General features: G+C 40.7%; 1 protein-coding gene and 1 long non-coding RNA gene across 8 annotated transcripts in view; one reads left to right on the forward strand and one right to left on the reverse strand.

Moving 5' to 3' along the window:
- The window catches only part of TATDN1 (TatD DNase domain containing 1), a 27,923-nt gene continuing 6,366 nt past the window's right edge, over positions 1 to 21,557 (reverse strand). For 5 of the 7 annotated variants that reach the window (XM_039521885.1, XM_039521886.1, XM_039521884.1 and 2 more), the window contains 9 exons: positions 19,801 to 19,864; positions 17,570 to 17,713; positions 17,438 to 17,480; positions 10,037 to 10,122; positions 9,890 to 9,930; positions 8,648 to 8,724; positions 6,882 to 6,952; positions 4,640 to 4,766; positions 1 to 124 (listed from right to left, as the gene is read on the reverse strand). In XM_039521885.1, coding sequence (XP_039377819.1) covers positions 22 to 124; positions 4,640 to 4,766; positions 6,882 to 6,952; positions 8,648 to 8,724; positions 9,890 to 9,930; positions 10,037 to 10,122; positions 17,438 to 17,480; positions 17,570 to 17,713; positions 19,801 to 19,864 — 756 coding nt within the window. In that variant the 3' untranslated portion in view covers positions 1 to 21. Of the gene's footprint in view, positions 125 to 4,639; positions 4,767 to 6,881; positions 6,953 to 8,647; positions 8,725 to 9,889; positions 9,931 to 10,036; positions 10,123 to 17,437; positions 17,481 to 17,569; positions 17,714 to 18,438; positions 19,545 to 19,800; positions 19,865 to 21,557 lie in introns of all 7 variants that reach the window. The other 2 variants (XM_039521888.1, XM_039521889.1) reach the window with 2 other exon arrangements.
- LOC120396796 overlaps positions 1,059 to 21,557 on the forward strand; it is a 24,427-nt gene continuing 3,928 nt past the window's right edge. Inside the window, exon 1 of the long non-coding RNA XR_005593394.1 lies at positions 1,059 to 1,982. This is a non-coding gene — a long non-coding RNA (uncharacterized LOC120396796). The remainder of the gene's footprint in view (positions 1,983 to 21,557) is intronic.

Genomic DNA, 21,557 nt, shown 5'->3' on the forward strand with positions numbered 1-21,557 from the left:
ATAAAGGTAAGAAACATAGTATTACATATCTGAAAAGAAGACTTTAATAGTATTGTTGTAAAGAGTGTTGGCCAGTTCCAGTGGATCTTCCTCTCTTACTGTCGTCATTATCTCCAGTACCTGACTAAAAAGAAAAAAAAAAAGTTAATTTTACTCAGTTATGTGTAATGGTAAATATACTAATGTCAGTTTAGTTCATGTGTACACTACTTGTGAGGGGACCAAGATGGTTGGGACTTACTGCTGCAAGTATACTTTAGTTTCATTTGCACACAGTAACTAGCTTCTGCCATTTAAAACATCAACCACTGTGGTAGTCTCCTAATCTTTGATCCTTTGACAACTTTCGCTTGGCCTACATAGGTAGTTAAACAACCTTACATTCCAGTGAAAGTGAGTCTGCTGTAGGGGTGAAATTTCTGCTATTTTGGATAAAGTGCAGAATAAATCTGTCATCTAGGCCATCAGAAGTTCAAAGGGTGACATTTGTTAAGCGTGTAGTCACTTAAGTACCCTATACTCTTGCTTCCTATCCACATTTTTTATTTCTAATGAACAAGTTCTTAGGTGTTTAACACTTCAAGAATATGGTATTCTAACAAATCTGGTTGTTAAAAGGGATGGGGAAGAAGCCACAGGATAAGACTAATTTAATAGTTGCACTTTTAAAAAACTGTTACCCTGAAAGCCTTGACAGGTGGAGCAATGCACTGCCACTTATTTGTATTTAGAAAATACAGGTTTTCAATTAGTAGCTGAGAGACAAGAATGGAATAGTTATTCCTTCCACTACTGTGTGATCCCTGGTGGCCCTTAGGACTACCTTCTGACTATTAATGCAATATTGCACTTCTTTAGAGGCAGCTGAATTAGTGGATACACTTCTGCTTAACATCTCAGGAAAAAACTCAGCTAAGTTCTTTCAAGATCTTTATTTCCACTAAAGCTTCAGTTTACAAGAAAATTTTCTGCACAGGTTGTTTGTTGTAGGTACAAGACATTAACAGTAAGTAGAAAGTGATAATTAAGGGACAGAGTCTCAGCTGGTTGTAGATACATTAGCTTCAGTAGAGCTAAACCAATTTACCCCAGCTGAGGATTGGCCTCAGGAGGTCTCACTAGGAAATCTTAAGCTGAAGTCCATATTTAGGCCAATAAATAAGTGGCCTGTTTTTCCTAAAGTTCTGTACACCCAGCAGCTCCCCTTAATTTCAGTAGAAGTGCAGCACTTCTGAAAAACCAGTCACCAGTTCCTGAATAGAAAATCTCAACCTGAAGTCCATAAAATCAGACATTTAGCTAGTGTAAATTGGCATAGCTCTACAGAAGCTTATGTAGCTACCCCAACTAACACTAGGTGAGAATCTCTGTAGCTCTGACAATGACAACGGAATTTTCTCCTCATGGAGAACAGACCATCACCAGATGGCCTATGACAAAGGCCTGATGTAGTTTTATTTTTATAGTACTTTCCACCTTACCCTCCTCCTTTAATAGCCACATCTTTTTGTTGTTAAAGATGAAGGGCTTGATCCATAAAGGGGATGTAGGGTCAGCCTTGTAATGTCTACATTTAGGTGCTCTGACACCCAGAGGACACCTTAGCCCCAAGTCAGGCTCCCATGCTCTCTGCACCGTGCATGATGGTTAGGTGCCTAAAAAAGGGATTCACAAAAGGCACCACAGGCTGAGCAGGAAGCTGCCTAAACTAACCAGTAGATAATGCCAAAGAGAGGTTTTGCCTAAGCCTCACCCCCTCAAAGGAAATTAGGTGCCTGTTTCCACCACTGTGAATCATTTCCTAATTAGACCCCTAAATCAGCTCAGCCCTTTTTCAAGTAAAACTGTGGAGGAGGGTACTGCCCTTAACCTCAGTAGCCAAGTAGTTAGCATACTCTGCCAGAATGTGGGGGAGAGAGGTTCGGATGTCCACTTTGCCTGATTAAGAACAGGGACTTGAACACAGGTCTTCTACCTCTCGGGTCAGTACCCAAACCGTTAGGCTAACAGGGTATTCTGGGATGAGTGTCTCAATCTCTCCTGCTGAAGCTGTTTTACTTTGTCACATACTTAATCATCAACCTAGAGAGAACAACACTATAGCCTAGGGGTTAGCATACTATCCTGGGAGACTCAGGTCTCTGCTCCAGTGACAAAGTATTCTGCCTCCCTTTCAGGCGGTGTTTTTCTAGGGTCCATTCCAGTAGACATGCTCTTAAGTGACCCCTGAGAATGCCTACCAAATTGGAACCTGCAGGCAAGATAGATGAAAGTCTAGTTTGTGAATCCCACTGGGGTTTAGGCATGAAATAGGTGCTGAGCATCAGAACATGGTCAGCTTTGCATGTGCCCACCAGCAGGAATTTAGGCAGCAGCAAAGCAAGAGTTGAATGTAGGCATATAAAGTGGCAGTTAGGTACCAAAATCTCTGGTGATCTAACTTAAGATAGCCTCCAATGTCACTTACCACACTTCATTTTAGCTGAGACTAAAGTGGTTTTTTTAAAGTAACCAACTAAAGATTTTGTTTTGTCCAATTTACATTTGACAGTTGATATTCAGGGTTGAAGTTGGCTGCATGCTATTTGTGATCATTTTAAAGGGTGACTGACTTTAGTCACATTTTGACCTAAACATTTTATACCTAATGTTACAGGTCGCTGACTGTCACTGAAATTAGAAAATCCTTCCCCCACCCTCCCAGTAAAATAATTACTAAATAAAATTTTATCCATAGTTAGTTGCACTTCATATCTCATGTACTGCTCGGGGGGCGGGATGGGGAACTCCCATGCATGTTCTCCCCCACTCTCTGTAACAAGGTGTTGACTGCTACCAGCTAAATTGAAACAGAAGCAGCTGACAAGCATGTGTGTAGAGAAGGGGAGGAATAGACTCAACATAATTTGAGGTTCATCCAGATAACCTATCTAAAACAGCAGCAGTGAGCAGATCAGCTTTACAAGTTGAGGACATATACAAGTTTGTCAAAATATTGTTAGAAATTGTTAAATCTAACTACGTCCCTATAAGGTCTGATAATGTATTGAAAAGTATGGAAAGTACACACGTTATTCAAAGGCTCCTACAAATTGTTACGCACAAAGAGCTTCTGAACACTTTTATAATAGATGATGACATATCAAAGTAAGATCAATCAACTATCTTGTGGATTACTTGCCAAATTTATTTGGACTCTTTAGTAGCTGTATCCAAAGACCTTTTTTTAGACACTAGCTTTTAAAAACTAACTTTTTTTTTTTTGCTCAAAATGACTGAACATTTCTATGATTAGTAAACTAGTTTCAGATTTTGATTACTACAAATGTATTTACATTCTTGCTGAGGGACACTCTTGCAAACTGTTACTGGGCCAAAAGTGAATTAAAGTCACAACTAGGCTTGGGAGAATTCGATTTTTAGGTAAATGTCAATTTCACCATATACAAACTATGAAATTTTTTCCCATTGATAATTGAAATTTACAGATAGAGAAAAATGCTGCTTGAGAACTTATTAGAGTTTGATTAAAGGATATTTAGATGTGATATTGACCATTTCTGTTTTTACAATTATACAGCTTTAACTTTTTGACTCTCAACATCCACTGTCATTAAATAATTGCCTCACCTCCCCCATAATTTCCCACAACTGTGAAATGTAAATTGATAAAAACGGGGAAAAAATAATTCTCTGACATTATAAAATAATAAAAATCAAACTATTTTAAGCCTACTTATAATCATGGTATTTCACTTAATGTTTTGTGGTGGTGGGTAGAAATGGGAGAAAGCAGATCTAACCCCAAAACCAGGCTGAAACAATAAGGGATCAGCATTTGATAAGATTTGAGTATTTCAGCCACCAATCTCATTTAGTGATTCTAGTTAATAAAATTTAAATCAAAAGCAGTACTTTTACCCTCTTCTGTTTGTTTTTTATAGACATTTAGATTCTAGAGCAATGGGGTCCATAGGCACCTGAAGAGTTTCCCTCTCCAAACTCCCTTTTCGGGCATTCTTGTTTATCTCCAAACCTCAAACTGGTGTTTTTACTGGCTGTAGAGCAGAACAAAACTGATGTGATCTTAATCAGTTTCATTTTGCTACTGATCCTCAGGTTACAGCTACACCAACACTAGCTTCCTCATCAGCTGGAAATACTCTTAAACCAGTGGTAACTTGTCTCTATGTCCCGCTACACCCTCCCACTTTAAAAGATCACACAGTTGGCTCTTCTGGTGTTGCATGTACTCTAACAGCAACATCTGGAGGAGCAACACAGTGACACTAATTAGAATCTGTGTATTTGGACTCTATTTTGGTAGTGCTAAGGGGAGAATTAACCTTTTGTTACACAAGGGAACTACAAAATAGAGGGAAGGAATACATGGGTTATTAAATGACTTAGGACTTGATTTTAAGATTTGCTGAGCTTCCAAAATTCCTGCTGAAATCAATGGAGATGCAAGAACCTCTGAAAAGTTAGCCACAAAACATATATGTATTTTGTAAAACATATCTTAGAGTACACCACCTTGCTCCTGATTCAATAACTGTCATTGGTTTAAGCCTAAATTTTGTATGTACTTGTGTATGTTTCCAAACCTTTGTTTAAAATATAAAAATTACATACTTACATTATATGGCAAGGTTCATTTCTATCCTTCAAGCAGTGCTCTACTTCCCATTTCTTTTTTGTGGGAAATGATGTTTTTATACACTTTGACCCAGCATGAGTATTTTTCACACCACACCAGGGAGCATCTAGCATGATTCAAACAAGAGTTAAATGTATACAATCGTTTAGTAATTTCATATAATTGTTTGCTCTTCTGTCAATTTATGTCCTCCCCACCTTCCACAGACCAAAGCCCATTTTAGAAATCATTCCTCTTAAGCACAGTTTCTCTCCCAAATGATAAAGGAATGATTATGAGATTAGTTAATTTAACATCCATAATGATGAATAAATAACTTCAAATTATTATTCCATTATAATAAATTCTGTAAGATTTTTACATATTATAAAATTAGCCACTTTATTCAGCAATAATGCAGTACAATAAAAGAAGCCAGGAGAGAAATGCTATCATGACAAGGGCTGTTAGCCAGTGAACCACTGTGTAACCCACAGAAAGTTTATACACACCAGTGATCCTCAGACTGAGGCTCGTGAGTCGCAAGTGGCTTTTTAATGCATCTCCTGCGGCTCTTTTCAGCACATATTAAAACACTGATTTAATTATTAACCAATCAGGATGATTTTACTATATTAACCAATTGTAGTTGATAAAACAATAATACTTGGTCAGTCATTTTGCTGTGAGAATAATATATATGAACTAATATTTCCTGGTCATACTGTTTAAATAGGAATATATATTACTATAGTAAATAAAATAATGAATTCACACTACTATGACTCTTTTGGGTAATGCCGATTGCCAGTTTGGCTCCTGAACCACTGAAGTCTGATATCAGGGGGTAGCCATGTTAGTCTGTATTCACAAAAACAACAAGGAGTCCAGTGGCACCTTAAAGAATCTGAAGCATCTGAAGAAGTGAGGGTTTTTTACCCACGAACGCTTATGCCCAAATAAATCTGTTAGTCTTTAAGGTGCCACCGGACTCCTTGTTTTTACTGAAGTCTGAGTATCACTGATATACACCCTGATGTGCCTCTGTTTAAGACACAAATGAAATGCAGGGATTTAACCAGAGTTTTTAAAAACAGCCTTTTTCAGATATTCCAAATTACATAACTGTTGACTAAATCTCCTAATCTATTTTTAACTGTCCTACTACTGATGTCTGAAATAAATGTGAGTAGAACCGATATCCACTAATGGATCAGTTCAGTCATAACTAATTATTCCAGGAGGTATTTTCAGGCCCTCTTTCATATTGTTTTGCTTCATGAGTTGGAATTTCCTGCTATGCACCCAAGTGCCATTACTGCTGATAATGGGACGGCCTTTATCATGTTCTTTACCATAGTGTTTGGCATATCTACACTCTGCTTAGTGTCTCCCCTTTTATTCATTCATGCCCTCAGTATCTGTCAAGGTCATCTATGTTCTTTTCTAGCAGAAGAGGGCTGAATATAATTACTGCTGGAGCCTGTGAACTCTGCTCACTGAGTCTGGCAGAGGGATTTTTAGGGTATGTCTACACTGCAGTGTAAGCCCAGGGTTAACAGAACTCAATTTAGCAGACACTGGGTTTATTATAACCTAGGCTTGAGCATCTACACGCATTTGTAATCCCATGTTAGGAATTGTTGAACCCTGGATCCCAACCCGGGGCTCCAGCAACTGCATTATGTGGGGCTGAATCCAACCACCCATAGCCCAGATTTCTTAACACCCTCCCAAAATGTGGCCGCTCTCGCCCTTTGATTATGGTGCAGTGTGGAAAAACTTGACTGTCCCTCAAATGTGACTGTCTAGAGGACAAAAAGTTGGCCTGTGGGATTGTGGAATACTTTTGGCAGTCTCCCAGACCACAAGTCCAGTGGGGCTATGTCTATGCTGCAGAGCAACAGGGTTTGAACTGTGGGTCCTGGCTTAACTCAGGCTCAGGTCCTCCACCCCTTTGGGGTCCTGGGTCTGAGACATGGGTTAGAGAGATCTGTGTGTTAGAAGGAAGGCGGGCTAGGCTTGATCCTGAATTCCAACCCTGGGCTTACACTGCAGTGTAGACATACCCATAGAGAACAAGGTAATCCTTTCCCTATTCCTGACCCGTTACTGTGACGGTGAGTTTGTGTCTGTAGACTGTCCTTTATATTCATTGCCATACAAGCATAACTCCACTTCTAATAAAGTTTTCAAAACATTAAAAACAAATGCAGTATGGTCCATCAGAACAACAACTTACCCGTTTCTATCATTAATCTTTCACTAGGAATTGACTTCAGTGTTTCTAAGTTGGCTTCTGTTTTCAGTGAGCTAGAAATCATAAAAATAGGGAATGAATTTGGACTTAAGTTGATATTTTGTTAAAGGACTGTGGCTTTGTGTTCAAACCATATTTAAGCCTTGTGTGACTGGAATCATCTTCTCAGAGCCTTATGAAGCTCATAACTTTTAGAAACTAATTACAGTGTTGTCTGGCTGCTATTTAATTACCTTGCTTACAAAATGGTTTCTTAGCAAAAGTGGTTTCTTAAAGAGTTAATTTCTAAATAATGCTTAAGTATTTGCTTCAACTTATATTAAAAGAAGTTCCCAGCTGTGATTCCAAGCCACGGCTAAAAATGACAACCTTGGGAGGTGGCCCAGGAAAGAGATCTTGGAGTCATCATGGATAGTTCTCTGAAGACGTCCATGCAGTATGCAGCGGCAGTCAAAAAAGCAAACAGGATGTTAGGAATCATTAAAAAAGGGATAGCGAATAAGACGGAGAATATCTTATTGCCCTTATATAAATCCATGGTACGCCCACATCTTGAATACTGCATACAGATGTGGTCTTCTCATCTCAAAAAAGATATACTAGCATTAGAAAAAGTTCAGAAAAGGAGAACTAAAATGATTAGGGGTTTGGAACAGGTCCCATATGAGGAGAGATTAAAGAGTCTAGGACTTTTCATCTTGGAAAAGAGGAGACTAGGGGGGATATGATAGAGGTTTATAAAATCATGAGTGGTGTGGAGAAAGTAAATAAGGAAGTGTTATTTACTCCTTCTCCTAACACAAGAACTAGGGGCCACCAAATGAAATTAATAGGCAGCAGGTTTAAAACAAATAAAAGGAAGTTCTTCACACAGCGCACAGTTAACCTGTGGAACTCCTTGCCTGAGGAGGTTGTGAAGGCTAGAACTATAACAGGGTTTAAAAGAGAACTAGATAAATTCATGGAGGTTAAGTCCATTAATGGCAATTAGCCAGGATGGGTAAGGAATGGTGTCCCTAGCCTCTGTTTGTCAGAGGGTGGAGATGGATGGCAGGAGAGAGATCACTTGATCATTACCTGTTAGGTTCACTCCCTCTGGGGCACCTGGCATTAGCCACTGTCAGTAGACAGGATACTGGGCTGGATGGACCTTTGGTCTGACCCAGTAAGGCCGTTCTTATGTTAGTCCTAGTTCATTCCACAAATTAGCTTCTACAGCCACACTGACCTGGTAAAACCTGTGGAAGCTTCTGCTGGGTTTCTATGTTCACCTGGATAATTTAAAGGCTCCTGCCAAAGGGTGTAGCAGTCTGAGCTCATGTAAATCAAACAGTTACATCTCAGTATAATTAATAGTGTTATTTCAGCCAAGTCCATTGGTAGATCAGGCTGCTCACATTAATTCTTGGTTACTTTTGGACTAGACAATATAGTTTACTTTTTTATAGTCTGTCCAAAAATACAGCTGCCTCTACACTCCACCACCTCATTTATTTACAAACAAGAATTGGCATGGAGAGTCTCAGAAAGGGCCCAAGACTAGATTATCTCAGTGAGTAAAGGGGAATGTATTTGACCTGTGAATTAAGAACTTTTTGCAGTTAACAGATTAATAAGTACAAATCTAAATCTGTCTACAAATGATCACTTAGTCTAATGAACTTTGAAGACTTAACCTCATTATAAAAAGTAATTACATTTCAAGTTATGAAACTATTTTAAAATATCATTTGTTGAAAAGAACTTACCAACCATTTATTCCTATATAGAGATCCAAATCTATAATAGCAGCTGCTTCTTCCTTTGTGCCATCAAATGAATGTACCTAGAAAAGATGTTTTTATTACATGATAAAGTATATAACCTGTAACCCAAAATTAATATTTGTGTAAATATTTATAGTTCTTAATTATAAAGTAAAAACCAGAGGTAATACGCAAGATATATTTATATAGAATTCAGTGAATTATAGAGTCAGTAAGGCTCATCTGATAGCAATTTTGCTTTTGGGCAAGAGGGTAACAGGCTGAATTCTGCAACCGAATATTGACAAAAGAATGCAGCCCCTTGACAAGTAGTGTTGGCTTTGAAAGCATTTCAGAAGGATGGCCTGCCCTTCTCTCTTAGCCACGGATGATGATTATATCTTAAAGTAACCTGCAAGAGTTTTTTTAAAAATTGTCCTTTGTTTGCAGTTATATTTTTAACATTAAAATATAAAACCTTAATTTCTGCAGATATATACTGGTTGAAAGTTACATCTGGACATGGTTTTGACAAAGTGTTTTGATATAAAAAAGCGAATGTTTGTGGCTACAGTTCATGCTGGAGCATGCAACAGACAAGAAATTAAAAATGCAGTGGTACAAAGTTAGTTGCACCAGAAAAAGTGCAGTTTGTCAATCACAGAAAAGGCATCCTAGACATTAGTGGCAGTAGGACCAACGATGGAGAGGGCTTCATCACTAAAACAGACTCGTTTGGAGTGATGTAAGCATGACCCTTATGTTAAAAGTATGACCTATTTTTTTACTCTTGGTGATACGGTATCCTACCAATCAATATCTAAACTAAACCTTGCCCATTTCCATGTACAAAGCCCACCATTTGATATTGGGTTTCAATTTATAGACAGGATTAGTACTCCTTACAACTAACTGCAACTGTAGCTGCTTCAGAATTGGGAAGGGGCCAGTTTAAGCAAAAAGTGCTTAAAGCTGCACTTCTGGCAAGCCAATAAAAACTGCTGATGTCAGCTGCAAAGTCTCTCTCTCCTTGACTAATCCTCATACCTTGCAAGAAACTGTTGGAAAAGCAACAATGGGAAGGATAAAAGTAGTGAAAGGGATTGTAAAGCTACTATGGATTTGGAGTGGTTTATATGGTTTAACCGGAAATCTACTGAGATTATATTACAAACAAAAGGATAGTACACAAAATAATGAAGTGCTAGATTGAATATAATTTATTATAACGTGGTTCATACTTACCACTCCTCCCACACATCTCTCTCTATTCCTTCTCATTATCTCTGCCAATTAAAAGAAAGAACAATATAAGCAAAACTAACTGTTTGCTAAAGGGCAAAAGCAAACTATTAAAAACTTTTGTCACATTCAGTCTTGAGCAAAACCCACCTAAAAATTCAGTGTGTGCATTTCTACAATGGAGAAACATTGGCAATTTTGTTTGCTCTGACAGGTCAAATTGCTTTTCAAAGTATCTGTAAGAAAAAAAAATGTTTTTAAGATAGAAATTCAGTGCAAGATTGAATAAAAATGGTGTAAAGGATGCCATGAGGCAAAATGGGCTAAAAAAAAAAAACCAACAAAAAAACCCATGTGCATTTTTGTCCACAAGATTTAAGACACTAAAGCAGTGATATTCAGACTGAGGCTCAGGAGCCACAAGAGGCTCTTTAATGGGTCTCCTGTGGCTCTTTGCAGCATGTGATATTAAAACACTGTGATTTAATTATTAACCAATCTAAGTTATTAGTCAATCAGGATGCTTTTACAATGTTATTAGCCAATTGTAGAATACCTGCTCAGTCATTTTGGTGTGATAATTTATATATAAATAAAATACATAAATAGTATAGATCAGAGGTTCTCAAACTGTGGTCTGCGGACCACCAGTGGTCCGCGAGCTCCAATCAGGCGGCCTGTGGATAGTTCCCTCTAATGTGTATGCCTGGGCGGTCGCACATGAGAGAATGAAGGGCTACCCACCTAATTAGTGGAGCCATTCAGGCTTGGCTCCACTAATTACGAGCCTGGACCCTGGAGAAGACACACATGTAAGGTGAAGTGGTGGCCTTGGGGAGGCAATAAAGGGTGGGTGAGAAGAGGGGAAAGGGGGAATTTGGGACGTGCAGGCCTGCGGCGGCCAGAGAAAGAGGTGACTTCCCCCAGCTCCCGGGCTGCAACTGCCGGGGAGAGATGGCAACTCTGTGGCTGCTGTGGGACGGGAGAGAACCCCCTTCTTCCCAGCCCCAGCTCGGAGGCTGCCACGGCAGAGGAGAGAGGGCACATCCATCACATTCGAAAGTGAAGACTACGGATATTAAAATATGAGTTGTGCGCTTTATCTGTAGAACAAAAAAATGTTTATTATTAAGGGTTTTTTTAATATAACTTTTTTATCCAAAGCGCTTTTCAATAGTTAGCTAATGGTACAAACAACATTTGGAAAGGCCATAAGTGGTCTTCTGAAACCCTCAGCAATTTTCAAGTGGTCTGTGAAAAAAAAGTTTGAGAACCACTGGTATGTATAGTAAATGGAACAATGAATTCGCACTACCGTGGCTCTTTTAGATAATGTTGATGGCTAGTTTGGCTCCTGAACCACTGAAGTCTGGGTATCACTGCACTAATGGTTCCACTGAATGGGAGTTTTTGCCTGTGAAATGACTAAAGGATAGATCTTTAAAGGGAAGTCTTCCCCTGGGCATCTTACTATATTAAGTGATATATTTTGGAAGTCAGTTAATAACAGGGCCGCCCAGAGGATTCAGGGGGCCTGGGGCAAAGCAATTTTGGGGGCCCCGTCCATAAAAAAAAAGTTGCAGTACTATAGAATGCTATATTCTTGTGGGGGTCCCTGTGGGGCCCGGGGCAAATTGCTCCACTCCCCTCCTCCTCCCCCTCCCCCCCCCGGGCAGCCCTGGTTAATAAGAAGTCAGGAATGGCAACATTGGGGGAATGCAAAGGGGTTTATGCTGGGCAGACACTGAATCAGAAGTGTGACCTCCTTCTTTCCCCTCCACCTTAAAAAAAAACAACTGAATTATCTTCAGGAAGCTTTAAAAATTGAGGAACTTTAGGTTTAAATTTCGCACAGTGGCAGCACTTCTCCCAAAAAAATTAGGAAACAGGAGGGGATTAAGGTCATCTGGATATCAACAGCACAAAGACCAATCAAATTGTGTATCTGTGGGTTGGAGAAAACAGGGGAGCATTCCCCTGGCCTTTATATCCTCAAACTGCTATAACTAGGTAGCAGGCTGCCAGTTATTTTACTTGTATGGTAGGCTACCAAGAAAGACTTTAAATTTTGGTGTGTCATTTCTCAATGGAAGATTGAGGTACCAACATTAGGATCACTACTATTATTTCTGCCCCATTTCTCCTATCTTAACCCTCTTCAGGTCTTCTGTTATCTATCTCCTCTCCTCCTTCCTTTTTTCTGCATTTGGTTTGCCTAATTCTCTCTTATCTGTCTCCCTCTCCCTGCCATTCTCTTCTTTGATGGATGAAGGGTCAGTAGTAGTCATGTAGGAGCTCTATAAAGACATATGGAAGGGTGGGTGGAGGCAAACCATCTAGGTTGCCAGTTTTCCCAACACACTTACCAAAGCAAACCAATTAGTATTTCCATACCATGTCAATTTCCATTTGTAGCTAGTTCTGTCTCTAGATTGCTACATTGATCATTTCTGGTTGGTTGGCTGCCAAGCTGTCACCAGACTGGCACATTACAACTGATCAGGAAATCTGAGGGGGCACTTATGCATGTCATATGGTCAAGAATGAATAGCAGACTCACTGTGAGTAAACACTTTGGAGGATAACATTAATTGGACAAGGCAAGAGGACACTGCTGCCTGCCCAACAAAATGATACTTACTGCATTTGTCAAGTTTCTTTATATTTTGTTGCTTAAACTAATAAGCACAGAGTATTCCTATCCTCACACCTAAAAAACCCTTTAAAGGGAAGATCCAGTCCACATGCCGGTTTGTATGATGCACAGCACGAGTGTGGACTGGACATATATTAATAAATACATAATATGATAACCATACATACAGAACAAGGGGAAAGAAAAACTTGACAAGTGCAAAAAAAAGAGTGAGTGGTAGCACTAGAGAACTAGCATCAATCAAGGGACAGTCACACAAAGCCTAGTCTTCCCAAGGGAGAGGGGAGAAAAAAAAATAGCTATTTAAAAAAAAAAAAAAAAAGCCAGCTGTCAAACCACCTCAATTATTTAACCACAAAAGCTATAATACCTAGCAACCAAATATTATTTAACCAAAGAATCCAAATTAATATAACCACAGTATCTAGACAACACACTAAAGGAATTCCATCAACTTGAAAGTTATTCATGTTACATTAATACATATCCCTGAATCTCCTGTCCAATTTTTATGATTTCTACACCGCAACAGGTGAGAAAGAGGAAGGAGGAAAACTTGATAGAAACTGCTCTTGGGGCAGCTTTACCAAAGGACTTTCATCATGAATGACTGTGCAAGACAGGTGACAGATATCCTCTAATCTTCATAGAAAGTTGTCCCCAAGGAAACAAAGTTACACTACAACAGAAAATAACGTTTAAGCATGAAATGGAACTTAGAAGCCATACTCAGGTATAACTGGGAAATGGTGTCACTTTTCTTCTCTTACAGGATAACATCTGGCTGACTGCTAGCAATCTTAATAACTAGTATAACAGTTTGACTCCTTCTAACACGACAACTGGAAAATTGGCTACCCTCACTCCACCCTTTTGTTTTTTTCTTTCCGTATCCTTATGATGTTTTTTAAATTATTAATTGTAAAACTTTCCCTAACACTATGTCATGCAATTTTAAAACTCTCTTAACAGTAATTTTCCCAGATATCTGTAGGACAGCTGGCAGCAAAATGCAAAAATATCTAGGAAAATAATAAAATTAAATTTACAAATCTAAAAGTGGCATGTGTCTTTCCCCATTTTACATTTCTTTGTTGCCTGCTCTCATTCCCCTCCTCTCACCCCCCATCTATCTTTTCTCTGTGGTGATTTCCAGCAAAGATGCTAAGTGGAGCCAACAGGAACTGAACTGACAAAACCAATTTATTTCACACAATCCACTGAACAATCCGATGGTAGAGACTTTCTGCCTCTGCAACTCACAGATGATCTCCCTGTTCCATTTTCCCTCTTCTACCCTCCCACTCCAATTTAAGTATGGTTGATTAGAGATTTTCCTCTAGCCTACTAAAACTATAAGTCAAGCACTTGCATCACTGACCATGCTGATTCAGATAGCTGTCTGTTAGCTTGTATAGTGGAAAGGAACAATTAGACACTAAAGATTTATTTCAGTAGCTCTGTTTAGGGAAACAGAAGAATCTTCAAAGTGACATCATCTACTCCTGCTCACTATTCTAGTGTTTCATTTCATAGCAATGGTTGAACAATCTTCACCAGGCTAGGCTTCACTGAATTCAGCACATTTTGGTTGCTACTGGAAACTAATAATAAGAACAAGAAAAAATATGCTGGCCACTTGGCTAATCCTCTTACTACAAGAGGCGAGAGCAGTAGCATGGTAATAATGTAGCTTTTAGCCTATTTACAAGCCACTATACCTTCTGTAGCAAAAGCTACACCTTCATACTGCAGGTGCAAAGTGTAAAAAGTCCTAGGTAACCTCTCCACTTCTGTGAATGACATTAGTTCTCTCCCTGCTCGGACAGCAATGTGCAAGCATCATCCACAAGTCCAAAGGTCATTTTGTTGAAATGTATCATCTGCTGTCAAAAACGTATTTCTCAACTTCTTCCCTAGACAGCCTCACTCATTTCTGCAGGGTTTCCTCCCCAACACCACAACCCAACTCTGGGTGCAGTGCCAGCATGCCTCCATCAGAACAACTCAGCCCCTTCCCTGCTCCTTAATGCATGCTTTGTCCTTTGACAAACCAGCCCGCTCCTCACCAGCTTTCCTAGACTGCCCTGCTCCTACGGCCTCTCTTGCCAATATTTTGCTCCCTTATCCGCTGCAGGCTTTATCCTCTCTGACAGTTCCACTCCCTTCTACAAGCCTTCCTTCCCCACAGCTCAGCTTCTATGCCACTGCCTATTGTATGGTGTCAAGTATCAGGCGGTAGTTGTGTTAGTCTGTATCCACAAAAACGACGAGTCCGGTGAAACCTTAAAGACTAACATTTATTTGGGCATAAGCTTTCCTGGGTAAAAAACCTCACTTCAGATGCATGGAGTAAAACCATGCATGCATCTGAAGAAGTGAGGTTTTTTACCCACGAAAGCTTATGCCCAAATAAATCTGTTAGTCTTTAAGGTGCCACTGGACTCCTTGTTGTTTTTACCTATTGTAGGCTTCCCTCCAGACTGGAGCTCCTGACAGTTCTTGAATAGCAAAGTCAGTGAATGCCTCTCCTACCCAGAAACTCACAAATTCTCACTGATTTTACAGCAAGGGAAGTATCGATTTAATGTCAGGTATAAGAGTGGTTTTACAATATTAAGAGTGGAATAGAATCATAGGACTGGAAAGGACATCAAGAGGTCATCTAGTCCAGTCCCCTGCACTCATGGCAGGACTAAGTATTATCTAGACCGGGGCGGGCAAACTTTTTGGCCTGAGGGCCACGTCAGGTTTCCAAAATTGTATGGAGGGCCGGTTAGGGGAGGCTGTGCCTCTCCAAACAGCCAGGCATGGCCCGTCTTCCACCCCCTATTGACCCCCCTGCCCCGTTTCTCACCCCCTGATGGCCCCTCCAGGACCCCTGCCCCATTTCCCCCCCCGCCCCGTTCCCTGACCTCCCCTGGACCCCCTGCCCCTGACTTCCCCGCGCCACCTCATCCAACCCCTCCTCTCATTCCTGACTGCCCTCCTAGGACCTCTGGCCCATCCAACCACCCCTTCTCTCTGTCCCCTGACTGCCCCCAAACCCCTGCCCCTGACTCCCTCCCGCTGCCCCATCCAACCCACCCCCTCCTTCCTGACTGCCCCCTACCCCCATTCAACCCCCCGTTCCCCACCCTCTGACCATCCCGACCCCTATCCACACCCCGACTACCACCCCCGAACTCCCCTGCCCTCTATCCACCCCACCGCCTGCTCCCTGTCCCCTTACCGCGCTGCCTGGAGCACCGGTGGCTGGCAGTGCTACAGCTGCGCCGCCTGGCTGGAGTCAGCCACGCCACTGCACATTACAGAGTACTGGGTCAGGACACGGCTCTGCAGCTGTGCTGCCCGGCAAAATTTCGCCACCCAGAGCATTGTGCCGGTGGCACAGTGAGCTGAGGCTGCGGGGGAGAGGGAACAGCGGGGAAGGGGCTGGGGGCTAGCTCAGGAACTCAGGGGCTGGGCAGGAGGGTCCTGCGGGCCGTAGTTTGCCCACCTCTGATCTAGACCATCCCTGACAGGTATTTGTCTAACCTGTTCTTAAAAATCTCCAAATGACAGAGTTCCACAAACTCTCTAGGAAATTTACTCCAGTGCTTAACTATCCTGACAGAAAGTTTTTCCTAATGTCCAACCTAACCCGCCCTTGCTGCAATTTAAGCCTATTGCTTCTTGTCCTATCTTCAGACCTTAAAGAGAACAATTTACCTCCCTTCTCCTTGTAACAACCTTTTATGTATTTGAAAACTTGTCTTCTCTTCTCCAGACTAAACAAAACCAATTTTTTCAATCTTCCCTCATAGGTCGTGATTTCTAGACTTTTAATAATTTTTGTTGCTCTTCTCTGGACTTTCTCCAACTCATCCACATCTTTCCTGAAATGTGGCACCCTGAACTGGACACAACACTCCATAAAGGAACTTAGCCTTGCAACGCTGAGCATCACAGTGCCTTTTAGGTGCCTAGAAAAATCACAGGAACAACACTGCAATCTGCAAAAGCCAGCACATTAGGTGGGAGCCAATCCCCTTGCTCCAATCACTCTTTCATTATTTATCCACAGTGGAACAGTTTCAACGGGAGAGACTGAGGGAGCTCCACATCAGAATATCCTATGGATTAGACCACCAGAATATCCCATGGTTAGACCACCCTCTTGAGAGGTGAGAGAGACCCCTGTTCAAATCCTTTCTACAACTCTGGCAGAGAGGGAGAAATTGAATCTGGGTCTCCCACATCCCAGGTGAGTGCTCTAAACACAGGGATAAAAGTTGTAAGGTGGGCACCACAACCTCCTCCAGCCGGATTCTGAATGGAACCCAATCTGTTCGGTGTGCTCAGAGGTTGCTTACCACATTAGGCCCTGCATGCAACTTAGGCGGCCAAATGCCTATTGTCCCCCAGTTCACAGTTTGCTCTGGGGCTCTGGTGAGAGACAGGTGTCTGGAAGCCTAGAGGGAGGCATCAGTGCACATGTCCCAGGGTCTACAATTTAAGCAACTATGGAACTTTTACAGCAAAAAGTTAGGTGCTGAGTGAGTTTAGGCATCTAGAGGGTTAGGCGGCAGCCAAGGAGTTTCATGGATTGCAGTGAGGTTGTACACTGGGATTTAGGTGTCTAAATCTGGAATTTAGCGACCTAAATTGCTTTGTGAATTGCACCAGAAGTACAATGTAGGTCTCTTGAATGTAGGTCTCTTTCCTATAAAATCATTATTGCTGGTCAAAAAATAATAGCTTATCAGACTTCAAGTTAGAATAAGTGTATTTTACAGACAGAATAAGGTCCACATGCCAACAAAATGCCAGTTGCTAAAATGCAAAATGAAAAATGTTGTAAATCACTGTAAAGATTTATACATCAATCTCTGTAGTTATCAAATCTTTCTTACTTGAGTTGGGTGTCTTTCGGGCAAAATTCTAATCTATCAAAATCTACAAAAGAAAAAAAGAACAATCAATTCCTTGTTTTTTTTAAGAATACAACAAAATAGAATAATCTTGAGCTATCCTACAATACTTACCCAGGCCACATTCCCCAATTGCTCTGATCTTCCCCTTATTTTTTTCAGCTAGATTTTGCAATTCAGCTAAATATTGGTCAGGGTCATTCTGCTCAAATTCTCCACAGCGGGTGGGATGACAGCCAACCGTACTGTAAAACATGTCTAGTGCATAACAGTATTAGAATTTTATTTCCAGGAATACAATAAGTTTATATCAAATTCACAGCAACTCATACTGAATTTATTTTCTCCTTGGGGCAAACCCTGGGCAGAAACTGGGCTGGTTCAAGCAAACCAGGTGACCTTCAGCTCTGAGGCTCATGATTTAACATGTGACTTTCTTACTCCCACCGGCTCCAATCTCCTATGCAATCCTTGTTGGGGTGGGAGAGATTCAGTCCGGCTAGGTATGGGGGTAATTTGTCGAGAAGCTTTGACACTTTGATACCACAGGTTACATTAACAGAATTTGTGGGCATGTTTGTGAAGGAAATTAATGCCACAACTCAACAAAACACTTAAGCACATGAATAATCCCAGCCTTATTCAACAGAGCATTTAAGCATATACTGAATTTTAAGCACAGGCTTAACTGCTTTGCTGAACAGGGATGGGATCAATCACATGCTTAAATGATCTGCTAAATAGGGATCTAAGTGAACAGTGGATGGAGGTTGCTTTCAAACAGAAAGAGAAAGGGGAACCTGCAAACACTGCAATAAAAAGAAAGATATCCCCATTCCACATGGTAGTCATATTACTACAAACAGCACAAACTCCACACTGTGTGGCACTGCAAGCCTGAGCAGTAAATACTATACTAGCATTTCAGCTGGCTCCAGAAGGGCAGAGGCCAGAGAAGTATTATTATTACACCCTTCTCGCACCAGAGTTGTGAGTCTCTTCCATCGCCTTCTGTCATTAGCTGCTGCTTCCATCTGCTCTATGGTGTTCAGACCAACTGTTCTGCCCTCCATACTAAGGCTTCTTAAGATTTTTCTTGGGCACCCTTGTTTCCTCACACCAGTTGGTTTCCACTTGACAGATTCATGTGAAAGTCTGGGGGTTGGCATCCAGAGTATATGCCCCAAATACATCAAGCACTTCCTTCTGATTCTGGTAGAGACAAGTTGCTGGTTCGTAATTTCTTGGCTCTCTTCACTGGTGATGAAATCTTTCCATCCAAGGCCTAGGATCTTTCAGAGGCACTTATTTTCATAGGCACGTGGTTTTTTGTTTAATTGTTTGGTAGAGCTCCAGCTCTATTAGCACTGAGATTACGTTTGAGTTGACAATTCTCAGTTTTGTTTGGGCTCTCTATATCTTTGATTTCCATACGTTGTTGAGTTTAGTGAATGCTGTGGATGCCTTTCCTATCCTTGTTGTCATTTCTTTCCTGAGGTCTCCATTGGCTAGTCTGGTGCTAACCAAATGTAAATGAACTTCTATTCTACTTTCTTGACGGTTTTACCTTCCAGTAGGATGCCACAGCTTAACATTCGGGTTTCAAGGATGTTTGTATTAGCGTAACTGATTTAGAGCCTTGCTTGGCTTCCTGTTTTTGCCACGGTGTCTGTCTTCGATGGTAGCTTTTGGGGGTGTCGTTCAATAGCACGATATCACCAGAAGTCTAGGCCTTCTAGGCATTTGGCAACTACCCATGCTATGCCAGTGTTTGTGCTGGTAATATGCTTCATTATCAGATACACAATGCAGCCCTGTTTCACACCACTGTCCATGCTGAACCACGCTGTTGTCTGGTAGTTCACTCCTACAGTACACTTTGCATTGCTGTATACAGCATTGACAACGCTGATAACTTTAGCTGGAATTCCGTAAGACTGAAGAATATTCTACAATGTTTGCCTCTGCAGACTGTCAAATGCCTTTTGAAAATCCCTGAAATAGATAATAAGGGGAGCTGGCTATTCTGTACATTCTTCTATGATAGAGAAGTACTCCTCCTCCAAAAAACACTCTTCATTTGTTTTATCTAGAAATACAGAAACAGAAGATAGGAAGGACTGATATCCACCAATACCTCAAGCCCTCTGTAATAACAAGAAATAAATCATGTAGAATATATCCATCTGACCCGGATATATTTTTTCTTTTCTTTATTCTGAATCATGTGGATTCTGCCAATAGCTCCAGGAATAACTAATTTTAAATATTAATTACCATGGGGAAGAGGGAAATCTACAGCTCCGGAGATTAAATATATATCATGTATTTTAAAGTAAGGATACCGTTTGTCTGTGCCAGCTGCAATGCATCTTTACTATCTTGTAGATTTCCGCCTGTAATCATAAACTAAAACGAAGAAAAATATTGTTAGTAAATGTGTGTTCAACTTTGAATTAACAGCAAACAACCAGGAAATGCTTCAAAAGGCACTCAGATACCAGTGACAGAAATCATAGAAGAACCTAGACAGAGAAAAGCCAAGCAGCTATTTGTATTATGAATATATTAGTATTCTGCTAAACCATGCATTCATTAAGACTCAGGAGACATACTAGTGAATGTACTATAGGCCAAATTGTGGCTTTTGTTCAGTAGTACATAAATTAGTCTCCCACCTTAATGCCGGTCACAGTCCATTCAATTACTGCAATACCACTATTAATAACAATGTTTACAATATTGACCTTTTTGATTTTCATCTTCAAGGCACTTTACTTGGTACTGCGAGGATTAATTCATTTGTAAAGTATAATCCCCATTTTACGGTTGGGGAAATCAAAGTAGAAGTATTATGTGATTTTTAAAAAGCCATTCAAGGAATCGGTATTAGAACCCCAGGATTATAAATTCAGGAGTTTCTGTCCCTCAGTATCATGCTCTAACCATAGCATCAGAGCTTGTTACATTAACACTGTAGTTTTAAGTGTCTTCTTAACCTTTCATATGTTGGATGTACATCCAGTGTTTTATTGTCTCTGCAATAAAGCCATGTCTCATTCTCCCAAGGGAGAACAAAGGCAATTTAAATGTAAGATTGTTCTGCTCTTATTTGTTTTTCTTCAAACCAGGTAATGCTTTCGCTATAGAACATTTTCTATTGTATGTTTTTGGAAACACAGGACTGGATTTTAAATTACTTGTGCAAAATGAACAGTTGATAGCTCTGACAGCATGTGCAAATAGGTTAATATATGTGCAAATGCCAAGATTTGGCCATTTGACTACATAATTATTTAATCGGGATATGCAATCACATCAATTGCACATACAAGTTAAGGTGTGCAATTATTAGTCCTAAGGGAATTGTGCTCCAAAAAATTTAAAAAAATCTGCACACAATATTTTAAAATTCTGCAAAATTCTGCATATTTTATTTGTCAAAATAACACAACATAATCACACAATTTTCAATTATTTTGGTAATTTATTTCAAAATACCGGTCAGCAAGTATGTCTGTAACAATACAGACTACAAAAAAGATTCAGGAAATGTTTTTTGACAAATAGATTATCTACTAGGCATATTAGTACATCTATATGGCTCCACAGTGTGCACGGAAGACAGAGTCTCGCACACCTGCACGCCCAGCCCTGTCCCCCTGACTCAAGTGTGGGGCAAGCAGGCTCAGGATCCAAGTATGGAGGGGCTTAGTGTGGGGGGATCCAGGTCAGTGTTCTGTGTGGGGCAGTCTGGGTGCAGGTGGCTTGGTGGCAGGTCTGGGTGCACGCGGGATCTGGATGCAGAGGGGCTTGTTGGGGGATTCTGGGTGCAGGGATGGAGGTCCAGATACAGAGGGGTTGGGCTGGGTGGGGAAGGTTCTGGGTGGGTGGGGGTTGGTCAGACTGGGGGGTAGTGCCTCATACAGTGACCTCTTCCCCTACAGCCAAGGAGCAATGTGGGCAGGAAGCGGGGTGGGGTGGGGTGGGGTGGAGCTTTTTTCAGAATCAGGGCCAACAATGCTCATGATAGCTAAACAATTTAAAAAATTCTCACATACTCTGGACGTAACTGGGGTTTATTGTCTACTTGATATATGTC

The sequence above is a fragment of the Mauremys reevesii genome, linkage group 2 (genome assembly GCF_016161935.1).
Source record: "Mauremys reevesii isolate NIE-2019 linkage group 2, ASM1616193v1, whole genome shotgun sequence".
Classification (NCBI taxonomy): Eukaryota; Metazoa; Chordata; order Testudines; family Geoemydidae; genus Mauremys; species Mauremys reevesii.